We start from the raw sequence: 12,619 nt of genomic DNA, 5'->3' as shown, positions 1-12,619 counted from the left end.
TAAGTGTGGCACAAATGTATGCCATATTACTCACTTGATGAGTTTCTAAACAGTGACACAAAAGAGATATGCTACATGAAACAAAAAACTGCCATATGAATTATACCTATATGTTTGTGATAGTAATGTACCAACACAGACCTTTTACATGGATACATAAGATGTACCATAAATACATGTCGATACTACTGTATATTTAACTGTTATGATTTATTATTATTATTATTACTATTGTGAATGAATAATTGTTGCATTATCAATATTACTTTAGCATGCATATCTGCTTGCCCTGCACAGGCATAATTATGTACAATAATAATTATTGTAATTAAAAAAAATGTATTGAACACGCTGACGATGCCAATTGTAAGGAAAACATACTGAAAGGCAAATAAAGATTCTATTCTATTCTAATGAGAATGGTCGTTTCCTCCGGATTGAATAATGTTTCATTTGGCAGTCCTAAAGGGATTAGTCCAGATCTAGATTGGCACATCACCGTCACTGTTCTTCAGCAATCATACTTTATTATTTAAAAAAAAGGAAAATTTGAAACTAATATCGATTACCTGAGTTATGTATGCTATTCTAGAACAGTTATATATGATATGACGCCAGCAATCTTCGCCTTAGTCTACCTCTTATCGGGGTCCAGACTGCAACTGTCCTAATAACATGATGTTCAATCGCATTGTGGTTCTCCTCATTATGGGGTTTCAGGACATAGTAGCCCTATCAAAATTGCAAAAAATATTCAGGTGTTGCAGACGTCATGTCTCCAATAACAATGCACGTTGCTACTGGGCAAATGTTGGCTGATCATGTATTTGTTTTGAGATTTGTAAAACAACTTAGGTAATGAATAGGTGGCACATATGTTCAAGTAATGATAATTTAATAAACATGCTTTCACTTATTTTATTTTTATTTTTTTCAATATGTGCTTTTCCTTGTTTTTTCCTTCTTTGTATCTTGTCGTCCTGTGGTTGGAAAATACATTAGTATTACTAAATACCTGCTATTTCTACCACATTTCACCATCGGTTCTAATTAACCAAGTATCAGTACATGATTTTTTATCATTACCTTTTTGATGACTTCCACAATACAAAATCAAATTAGGCCTACATACACAAAATTTCATGGTGAATCTTGGTTTTGTGGGGGTATGAATACTCATTTCCCTTTTCACTGGTGCACAATGTTTACGCTGCCACAGACTTCATACAGAATCAATGAATTCCACATTAGAATATAAATGAACACGAAATATTAAATGAAATATGGCCGTCCTATTGCCCTCACTCCCACCCTTAAGTACCTTGGCGTCACCCTCAACCGTCGCCTCTCCTGGACTCCCCATCTCCGGACAATCCAAGCCAAGGCACGCTCCCGGCTCCGTCTCCTCAAGCTCCTTTCCGGCCGTATGTGGGGTCTGGACCCTTCCACCATCCTCCACACCTATAAATCCCTCATCCGCCCTATCCTTTGTTACGCCCATCCGGCCTGGATCTCCGGCCCCCCTACCTTTTATAAATCCCTACAAATCCTTGAACGCCATGCTCTCCGCCTCGCCTATCGCATCCGCCTCCCCTCCCCCACGCGGATCCTGTACGATCTCATCCCCTTCCCCCACCACCTCCTATTCCTTGAAAGGATACGGATCCTGTACACCTCCCGCAAACTCGATCCTCCTCACCTGCTTGTCTCACCCATCCTCTCCCACCCCCGCCCACTGCCGCGCCTGTATTCCCACGTCCCACCCGGTCTCCATCTCTCCACCCTCCTTACCCTCTCCCAAGGTGGCTTCCGCCAGCTCCCCCTCCCTGATGGTGCCCTCCTCCCCTCCATCTACCCCTCCTATCAACTTTGATCCTCCACCCCCCCCCCCCCCCCCCCACTTCCTGTGTCCTTTCCTTTAGGCACCCTCCCTCCCTTCTCTTTCCTTTTGCCCCGTCCCATCCCTCCTCCCCTCTTCCCCCGGGCTTCCCCCTATCCCCCTGCCCATGGCATCTGCTCTCCTCTCTCCCACCCCCACCCCCTCCTCCTCTCTTGGCAGATCCCCGGACTCGTACACGGTTAGTCAACATTCGCGCGCCGGAGATAAACGCCCGTATTCTGTGTGTGCCGTCGTTTTATGCTTAAGTGTTATTCGTTTTGTGCACCTACGTTCACGTGTGACAATTTTCGTCTCTGTCTGTGTCCAAGTGTCTGAACAATTTTATCTTGGACTCTACGTCCGTGAACGGCACCTTGTATTTTAAAAAGTGTTATCTCCGTTTATATGTCCGCCATCTTTTTTCTAATTGTCTTCATTTGTATCTTTGTGTTTCTCTGCGGCCAAAGAGCGGCGTGGTATGCTGCTGCAGGCCTGCCTGTAAACAGGTTTCAAAATAACAATAAAGAAAAAAAAATTAAATGAAAGGTGAATCACAACTTTGTGAGGGTAAAAGGACACAACGTACATCGTTTCGCGGTTTACCGAATTGATACGAATTATGATTTATTGATCATTGCAACTCCCAGCAATTTCGTGGCAAATATTTCTTTCCATTCTTGATCATTTACTGACACAAGGCTGTTTGTGTTTTGCCAATGCCAGCGGTTAATTTCCTTTCGATCGCGCCGAACGGTTTCATTGGTTCTCTGCATTGTCGAGAGTGCAATGGAATGTATTTTTGATCGAGAAAGTAAGCGTGCATCTCCTGATGCGTGGCAAGTGGTGATTTGTGGGACGACGACGAATTGTGTTTATTAATATCAATGGCGGCATTAGACCTCTGTGCAGAGATAACTTGTACTGGATTTGGAATACCACAGGATTCTTTTCATGCCTTTCATTAAAGGAAACATGCATTTCATGCCTATACCTTTTATCAGAATTATCAAAATTACGTAATAAAAAATGTGTACGATATGAAATGTAATACTCATGTTTTCCGAGGCGCTAAAAACAACGGCATTATTACATCTTTTGAAACAATTATAACAGCTCTTAATTTGACATTCTGTAATGTTAATATTGTGATTGTAATATTAATCAGTTTTTACCAGTGAGCTATTTCTGTTTAAATAATTTTGTAACATACCGGGAACTTTGATTTGTAATGGTTGGCAACGGTCCTCTGGCGGGCTGACACAAAGGGTTAGCCGATACGCGATTCCGTTTTGTAAATTTGCTTGCGGGTGTTGCTCATTAGTTTCTAGTCTTTTGACGCTGTGTTTGTTACTTGGCTTCAGTATTAAAAGGTATATGTCATATTATTTTGGTTGTGTTTAGTTAGAATGATATGTAATTTATTTTAATTCCCTTATTTTATTAAAGGTGTAGTAGTAGCGTCGCTGAGTTCTAAGCTTTCACTGATTGTAAAGATCTGTAGTCATATGACACGTTTGTATCGTTAAAAACCATGAAAAACGAGTAGTACTACCTCAGTAGCGAATTATTATCTTGTAAAATGAGTCCATAGCTTTTATATTTCTTTTAAATGTCGTTCCTTTTAGCTTTTACTATTTTTATTTCATTACACAGTTTACTACTCTTAGGCGCCCTTGTCATTTTGATGCATAACATTTTATTTTATGTCGTCTTAGAAATAAGTTGCAAATAATATTCTTGTGTAACTGTATTACGTCTGATGGTAACATAAATTTCAATATTATTTTTTACCCGCTTTTATGTCGTAATGTAACATCAAATCTTATGGGGGAAAAAAGCGTGTAATGTTGTACGTACTTATTCGTAGGAAGCATTCTACAAATTTTGCATTGCATGGCGATTACTTCGCCTGCATTTTCTAAACTTTTTATGTACCTTAAAATGGGACTACATAAATACAGTTTTGGAATATTTTTGCACCTGCAGCGAACTTTTATCTCCCCACCCCCACCCATCGCTAGGTCCAGTTTGTTTTCTTGTGAAAGCTTAAACACTCTTCACAAAGTTCAGCTCTTGTTTAGGGTTCTACGTGCATTTTCAAAACTGTAGTTATGTTACTCCATTATGTGGTATCGATTTAGTACAATCGTATGCCCTATGCAGATAGCATAGCAGAGAGTTATGCAATACTCTCACCCTGTCATTAACGTTCCTTCAGATTCAGTTGCAAGACCAATTTCTGATAAAAATACATGTTTTCAATCAGTTTTATGATTTTCAAGAATATTTTGACCATTTCTAACTTTATCGTTGTCTCTATAAAAGGTCACCAAAAAGAATAATAGAAACGCCACCAAAATATAGAGCAGCATTTATCATACAGTAAGAACAAAAATGCTGAAAAAAACTTTGTGGGAATAACTTTGCCCTTGTATTTTTATCTTTCCTTTAAGAATGTCAGTCATTGACCACAGGTTACGTTAGATCTGTTGCAACTATAAAGTCACTTTGAATAAAGACTTACAACCAAACAAGAAATATGTAGTGGACATCTCAGATAAGTTTCACTTCATGTGAGTCATAAATTTCCCTCGTAGAAATTTTAGTTGGAGCAAGTTTGCAAATTATCTGTGATACTTTATACCAAATTTTGTCAACTGGACTGGGCCAGTTTGAGAACTTGCCACATTTTGTCATACATGAATCTTGATGCTTTCTCTATCAATCAGTATGACAGGCCCTGGATGTGTGATTCCGTGTAATCAACAAAAATGTTTTATATGACAAGTGCAGTGGCTTTGGAAGGGAAGTTGGCAGCTGGAGCATACTAAGCCAATTAATTTTCTTTGTTCTCTTGACTGTCAGTCATAGCACAGAGCTCACATACCATAGGCAAACAATGTTTGCTCTCTGTATATCACACAGAAGTCACAATTTTCCAAAGTCACTGTCATCCCTAGTTCATTTTCTCTTCCTTCCCCGTTGGTTCTTCTGATTTTCTTTTGATATAATGGTGAAAGTGAGGCTTTCATGGGGTAAACCATAGAGTATAATCCCTTGGCCTTGGACATTTACATTTTTGCCCCTCTTTTTAGATCAGTCCTTGCTTGTTCTAGATTTTCCATGGATGAATCAGATTTGTGTTTATTGGGATTCTCTTTTTCAGCTTCCAACATACTACTGCTTTTTCTGTACCATGTGTGGGCCACATGGACATATTCCAAAAGATGTGAAACTGGATTCTCCGCTCCCCCCAGATAACAGTAACTGGTTGACTAGTTTTAGGAAGACAATTTTCGACACTGTTGGACATTGTTTCCCAATTTTTGCCTGCTGCCAGTTAGTCAGTAACTCTCCCCATGAGCCTTATACTGACTGAGCCGTATCTAAGATCTAAGCGAAGTGTCTTGAGTTGGGAGGGAGACATACAAATTGGATGTTTTCCTTACTTTGTGTAAAGACCTTGTAGCTGAAACGGGAACTTTAATTGTTCCCTATCAACACTTACATCATCTGATCAGACAGCTGCTCGTTTCATTATGTTTTTAATCAACCTCTGAGCTTCTGCTTGTGTTACTTCAGAAAGGAGTAAGCCCAGTATTTTCTTGGTACACTCCATTGAGGACTTGTGTACTTTTCCTACTGAAATGGCAGTGCTTCTCAGATCCACCAAAGTGGGAGGAAACCCCATAAGTAATAATGCCACAACCTGCACAACTGTATTTTTTTCCTTTTCTGAGGTGAAACTCATCCGTCTATAACTTTTCATTGCGCCTGGGTTGATGCTGATTTTCATTTCAAGAATTAAGTTGCTCAGTGGAATATCATACCCATAAATAAATAATTAAAAAGAGTAAATTTAGTTTTTATTTCTGTTTTTTCCTGAAATTACCAGTACGAGAAATTCACCTACAGATATTACAATACAGAATTAATTATGTACTAAGTGCAGGTCTGTCTTTCAAAAAGCCTTGCAGAAACTGATTTACTTACTGGTACCCAATGGACCCCTACATTCCATTTTTCAATGTGGTGTGGGCATAATCATTAGACTTTACTTCCAGTCACTTTGTTATGACAGCCAGATTTGTTACTTTCACATTTGTTGGCTCGCTGACTCGAAACCAAATTGTCACCCTCCAACCTAACTTAGGCCTTGGACTGTGCTACAATCAGTCTGTCACCACGACCAAGATTTAAGTAGGAGGGTAGACGTGCAGTTTGTAACTTCAGCACTGATTTTCTTTCACTTGATTTGATCTAGAGCATTTTGTGGGTTTCTGTTGTTGTATTGGTAGCCTTTGACCCCAGTTTACAAATATACTGTTTCTGGAATGAAAACAGTCTTCTGCAATCTAAAATGTATCATACTCATCCTTCTAACCATTTGACTAAACAGGTGTGCTAAACTGTCACCACCAAGCTTCATATTAACATTTCAGTGAATTACTAAAGTAACATATGCAGGTAGAAAGACAAATGTTGTTGCATATTAAACAGATATGTATTGTTGCCATTCTTCACACTTACCTTTGATTTGGGCATAATCACAATAAAGTTGGTGGCATCAGTAGGTTTTTAGAACTTAACAACTTACTACTAAAACAATCTTGTACATAACCTCCTGTTGTGCGAATTCAGAAAAAGAATAGGTTATTGGCCAGTATAATAACCAACCCAAACAAACTTAACCTACACAATGAAACCGACCCCCCCATTGTTAAATTTGAACTAAAAGTTATGAAATGCTAAGTGTATGAAAATGTACTGATGTAAGTTCATTTTATGGAAATGTTTTGTGAACTTAAAAGTGAAAAGTTTGTCAAATAAATCTCTCAGCAGATGTAAAGAGTATTAAATTTAACATATGTCAGGTTGTGGTGAAGCCAATGTGGGAGGCACTTGGCCTTAGATGTACTTCTGCTGATTGAGTTTGGAAACAACTTTGAATAGTGCCTGGCCCAGCTGCATTCACTACTGCCATGTGAATGCTCTTCAGGGGTTGAAGAAAGCACAACTGAAAACTTCCGCTGCCGTTTTAAATGTCATGGTACGATCTGCTGGGTGGGACACAAAGCTCAATGGTTTCAGTATGGAAACTTGTTATTGGAAATGGGAAAACAATTTGGCTATAATGGAAAAAAAAGAGTAAGTGTTCAATGACCACCACCCCAACTCTGGTAAAATGGATGACATAAAGAGGCACAGTATACTGTTCAACTCATGCTCATGTCATGTTTCATTTTTTACGCTTCATTAATTGCACTCCATGGATGCTGCAGAGATTTGAAAAGAAGTTACAGATATATGTTTTAAGTACAACACAGTAAAATGACACATTATATTACTTTATTATACTAATTATAGTTGTAAATTGATTTAAAACATTAAATTTGAGTTTCTGAGGAGATAATAGAGTAGAAGCAGCTGCCCATCAGAGAGCTCATCAAATCAGCTTTAACCCCCCCCCCACCCACTCTCTCTCTCTCTCTCTCTCTCTCTCTCTCTCTCTTTCTCCCCCCTCTCTCTCTTTCTCCCCCCCCTCCCAAATGCGTGTTTGTTTAAAGGGATTTGTGCGTATAGCAGAGTTATGTAATGTGAAAACACTATTCCTGTAATTTGAATTTATCAATAAAATTATTCCATAACACAAGAGTGAGTGGAAATATGCAAAGTAAATTACTTCATCTGTTATTGCTAGCAGTGGTTGGTGTCTACAGGCTTCCTTTCACATCTACAATTGGCAGTTTTTGGCATTGTGTGTTATTTCCTGTGCTGCACTATTTACAATTGACTTTCTTAACTATTTTTCATTCATCACTGCCTGCAAAATGCCAAAAACTGCCAAATGCAGATGTGAAAGGAAGCCTGTCGACACACTGTTAGCAAGAAGGGAAGGAGCACATTATGTAAAAGAAACACTAGTACCACAGAAGACGCTTTGTAAATAAAATCGAAATGCGTCTGGTGTAATTCTTTTTAAGATTCCAGTCAGATAACCTATGACAACAGATTGTCAGCTGCTGCAGAAGATGGCGCCACAAACAAACATATTAAATTACTTCATTTTTTAGGGTTCCAGGCCTCAATTTGAAAAAACAGAAACCATATACTATCACTTTGTTATCTAGTCCGCCCCTCGTGGTCTCGCGGTAGCGTTCTCGCTTCCTGAGCACGGGGTCCCGGGTTCGATTCTCGGCGGGGTCAGGGATTTTTCCTGCCTTGAGGTGACTGGGTGTTGTTGTTGTCGTCTTCATCATCATCATCATCATTATTCATCCCCGTTACAGTTGGAGGGAGGCAACGGCAAACCACCTCCGTTAGGACCTTGCCTAGTAAGGCGGTGCAGGTCTCCCGCATCGTTCCCCTATGCTCTGTAAAGAAGCATTTCCATCTATCCCTGCCTGCCTCTCCAACCGTTAAGAATCATTTTCCTCAGAAACAAGTAGACATATAAAAGTTCAAATTTGTCACCTGCCGATGTCTGATCCCTTGGTTGTGTAAGACTTTTATGCTACTTAGCCACTGCAGTGAAAAGATATGACCGTTTATACCACATATTTTGATAATTGAAAGCTCTTGTCAAAACCTGTATGTTACTTCCCATTGACCTAGAATTATGAAATTTGTCCAAAAGCAAGGTTTCACAGTGCAAGTCAAGGGAAAAATTGTAGATTTGTAATTATATCGCATGAAAAAATTTCTTATGTCATTTCGTATCAGACTTTTAACTTGAAACAAAAATATTCTGAAAAGTCCGGACTCCCTTACCTTGACAGTATCAGTGTCGATAATAGGCAAAAATAATCAATCACTGATTCCTGGAATGGATAATCTGTCTATATATGTAATTAAGTTTGTATGGAACTCTCAGTGCCAGAGTCCTCCTCGCACCTGGCCAGTTTTTTAAGCCACCTATAGCTGGTAACTATACACTGCAAACATAGCTGAAGCAATGTGTTTCAATAATTCTAGGCAATGGACTTCACAGCTGAGGCTTAACTTACTGCTTAATTTCTTTATTTGAGAAGCTTACTTTTTGTAGCTTAGGGAGTTCTGTGAGTACTGAACACTATGTACTCAATCTTGACAAAATTAAATGATAATCTATTTGCATTGAACTGTTTGTTGTTCTTGAATAAGTCATTAGCTGCCTTTTTGGTACAGGGGCTGGTACTATATTTTTATTCTGTTATGTAATTTAAGTGATAGATATTGGTTTCCAGAACAGTTTAGGTAGATAGTAAATTCCCAATTTCATGTAAGAGATATTTAGCAGTGTTAGAGTTGTGTAGAGATAATTTTACATTATTGTAAAAAGTACATTCAACTTGAGACATGGAAGGCAATGTGTTTATCTCCATGTTTGAGGTGTTACTTCAAAAGTTTGTGCTGAAAGTGAGCTTTATAACTACATAGTTTAATGGTGTGTCATGAATTTCATTGTTAATTTGCTATGTAGGAGATGCGGGCATAGACTTCTAGAAATTATACTTTGTTGGGGTGACTGTGCTTTGCTATTTTGTAACGTTCTCTACACTTCCTGATAATTTACACTCTGTGCTGCCTGCAATAAATGTTTTCGTTCTTAACGTCCTCTTCATTGTCTTTCCTCTTTTTTAAAATCTATTGTTTACCTAAATAGTGCAGTTATAAGAGTCGAGGGACATGAAAGGGAAGCAGTGGTTGGGAAGGGAGTAAGACAGGGTTGTAGCCTCTCCCCGATGTTATTCAATCTGTATATTGAGCAAGCAGTAAAGGAAACAAAAGAAAAATTCGGAGCAGGTATTAAAATCCATGGAGAAGAAATAAAAACGTTGACGTTTGCCGATGACATTGTAATTCTGTCAGAGACAGCAAAGGATTTGGAAGAGCAGTTGAACGGAATGGATGGTGTCTTGAAGGGAGGATATAAGATGAACATCAACAAAAGCAAAACGAGGATAATGGAATGTAGTCGAATTAAGTCGGGTGATGTTGATGGTATTAGATTAGGAAATGAGACACTTAAAGTAGTAAAGGAGTTTTGCTATTTGGGGAGCAAAATAACTGATAATGGTCGAAGTAGAGAGGATATAAAATGTAGACTGGCAATGGCAAGGAAAGCGTTTTTGAAGAAGAGAAATTTGTTAACATCGAGTATAGATTTAAGTGTCAGGAAGTCATTTCTGAAAGTATTTGTATGGAGTGTAGCCATGTATGGAAGTGAAACATGGACGGTAAATAGTTTGGACAAGAAGAGAATAGAAGCTTTCGAAATGTGGTGCTACAGAAGAATGCTGAAGATTAGATGGGTAGATCACATAACTAATGAGGAAGTATTGAATAGGATTGGGGAGAAGAGAAGTTTGTGGAACAACTTGACCAGAAGAAGGGATCGGTTGGTAGGACAAGTTCTGAGGCATCAAGGGATCACCAATTTAGTATTGGAGGGCAGCGTGGAGGGTAAAAATCGTAGGGGGAGACCAAGAGATGAATACACTAAGCAGATTCAGAAGGATGTAGGTTGCAGTAGGTACTGGGAGATGAAGAAGCTTGCACAGGATAGAGTAGCATGGAGAGCTGCATCAAACCAGTCTCAGGACTGAAGACCATAACAACAACAAACCTAAATAGTGAGGTTGCCCATTTTAAATTTCTGAATGTTAAAGCCATTTCCAGTGTCTACTGTAGCTGTCATACAGCTGAAATTTATTCTTCATGTATTCCATTACGTCATTTTCAAATGCCTGCAATAACAATACCAACAAAGTTACAATGTGAAAAGCTTTTAGTGTGGTTACATTCTGCTTGTTACAATTCTATAGTCCTTGCAGTTGCAGCTGCAAATGTGTCACACTCATAAACAAATTAGTGCTATGTGTAACACAAATAGTTATGTGAAATAAATGCTGAAGTGGAATTTTAAACAAGCAAATGTCTTAGAGCACCAAAAGTATATGCCAATGAAGATATGATAAATGAATGAGTGTGAAATCCGTAACTCCTTCTAGAAAGTTGGAGTAAACACTTAGGCAAACTAATGTAGATGCTCAGTTCAGCATGTTTTTCTCAACTTGGAGTTTAGAATTGTTTCATTACGTTGGCCTAAAGAAAAGTTTCCTAAGTTTGTATCATATCACTTCCTTGTCTTCTAGAATTTTCTTCTGGGGGAGTGCATCTCAAGTATGTAGGGTGAAGTGGGGTAAGTGTAACCATGGGGTTAGTGTAACCACGGCTTATGGTGCCTTAAAGAAGCTGTATTTTTACCTCTGACCTATCACACATATTAATTTACTCCTTTCTTTGTTATATTTCACCATAAGTTGTCAAATCTGACATAAATTGGTAATTAATTTTTGGAATGAAAGTGCTGGCAGGTCGATAGACACACAAACAAACACACAAAATTCAAGCTTTCGCAACCAATGGTTGCTTCGTCAGGAAAGAGGGGAGGAGAGGGAAAGACGAAAGGATGTGGGTTTTAAGGGAGAGAGTAAGGAGTCATTCCAATCTCGGGAGTGGAAAGACTTACCTTAAGGGGAAAAAAGGACAGGTATACACTCGCGCGCGCACACACACACATCCATCCGCACATACAGACACAAGCAGACATTTGTAAAGGCTAACTTAATGGGGTCGTGTGGGGATGGTGTGAGTGTGACATGGTATTAGAAGGTGGAAAGTGTAACATGAAGCTGAAATGAAAGTAAAAATATAAATATGTGGGGAGAGATAAAGGTGAACTGGAAAGCAACTGGAGATACGGTGTGAAAAAAGGTGAAAAAGTGTTGGTAATAGCTGGGCTTGTTGATCCTGTGGTGAACTTGGGTTGGTAGACAACGATGTGCACAAAGGTTAGGTGGTTGTGTTGCCGCCAAAACACGTTAAAGGGTGGAGCAATTCGGGAAAATTTCAAAAAAATTGCGTGCAGATGTATTAAAAGGAGTGGTTTTGTGGTGGCAGATTGTGAAAATGAGGCTAACAATTGTCTGACGAAGAAATAATGACGTGGGGAGGGGCTAAAAAAGATCAGTGATGTGGGAAAAACGGAAATGGAAAAAAAGGCGAAAGTTATTAGAACTAGCCGAAATGGCTGTTTAATAGCTGAAAGGAACTGTTTGTGAACTGGAAACGGTGGATTTTATAGCAGTGGTAGTGTTGAAAGCAGAAAAAAATTTTTTGGTTATGGTTTGGAAGTGGGTTACGTATTATTGAGTATATATAGGCGGCATAAAATTGTATGGTAGATTCGGTAATGAGGAGAAGGTGAATACAAAGTGAAACTACTTGCAAAAACTGAAACAGCCTTTACAAATGTCTGCTTGTGTCTGTGTATGTGCGGATGGATATGTGTGTGTGCGCGAGTGTATACCTGTCCTTTTTTCCCCTTAAGGTAAGTCTTTCCGCTCCCGGGATTGGAATGACTCCTTAGCCTCTCCCTTAAAACCCACATCCTTTCGTCTTTCCCTCTCCTTCCCTCTTTCCTGATGAAGCATCCGTTGGTTGCGAAAGCTTGAATTTTGTGTGTATGTTTGTGTTTGTGTGTCTATCGACCTGCCAGCACTTTCGTTCGGTAAGTCACATCATCTTTGTTTTTAGATATATTTTTCCCACGTGGAATGTTTCCCTCTATTATAATTAATTTTTGGACTTGAATTGACGTCACGTCAAGTGTAACCAGGGGGGGTTACACTTGCCCCAAGCAAACTTACCGGAACAGATTTATTTATTTAAGCCGTATCCTTGTTTTTGCTATCA

At 39.0% G+C, this 12,619-nt stretch overlaps 1 protein-coding gene across 2 annotated transcripts in view; it reads left to right on the top strand.

The window, feature by feature from the left end:
• Positions 1 to 3,118: 3,118 nt before the first annotated feature.
• LOC126108527 (poly [ADP-ribose] polymerase tankyrase-1-like) overlaps positions 3,119 to 12,619 on the top strand; it is a 52,208-nt gene continuing 42,707 nt past the window's right edge. Inside the window, exons 1-2 of one of the 2 annotated variants that reach the window (XM_049913802.1) lie at positions 3,119 to 3,249; positions 5,046 to 5,142. In XM_049913802.1, coding sequence (XP_049769759.1) covers positions 5,076 to 5,142 — 67 coding nt within the window. In that variant the 5' untranslated portion in view covers positions 3,119 to 3,249; positions 5,046 to 5,075. The remainder of the gene's footprint in view (positions 3,250 to 5,045; positions 5,143 to 12,619) is intronic. The other variant, XM_049913803.1, reaches the window with a different exon arrangement.

This window comes from Schistocerca cancellata, chromosome 11 (genome assembly GCF_023864275.1).
Source record: "Schistocerca cancellata isolate TAMUIC-IGC-003103 chromosome 11, iqSchCanc2.1, whole genome shotgun sequence".
Lineage (NCBI taxonomy): Eukaryota > Metazoa > Arthropoda > Insecta > Orthoptera > Acrididae > Schistocerca > Schistocerca cancellata.
This window is presented reverse-complemented; position numbering and strand designations above follow the sequence as displayed.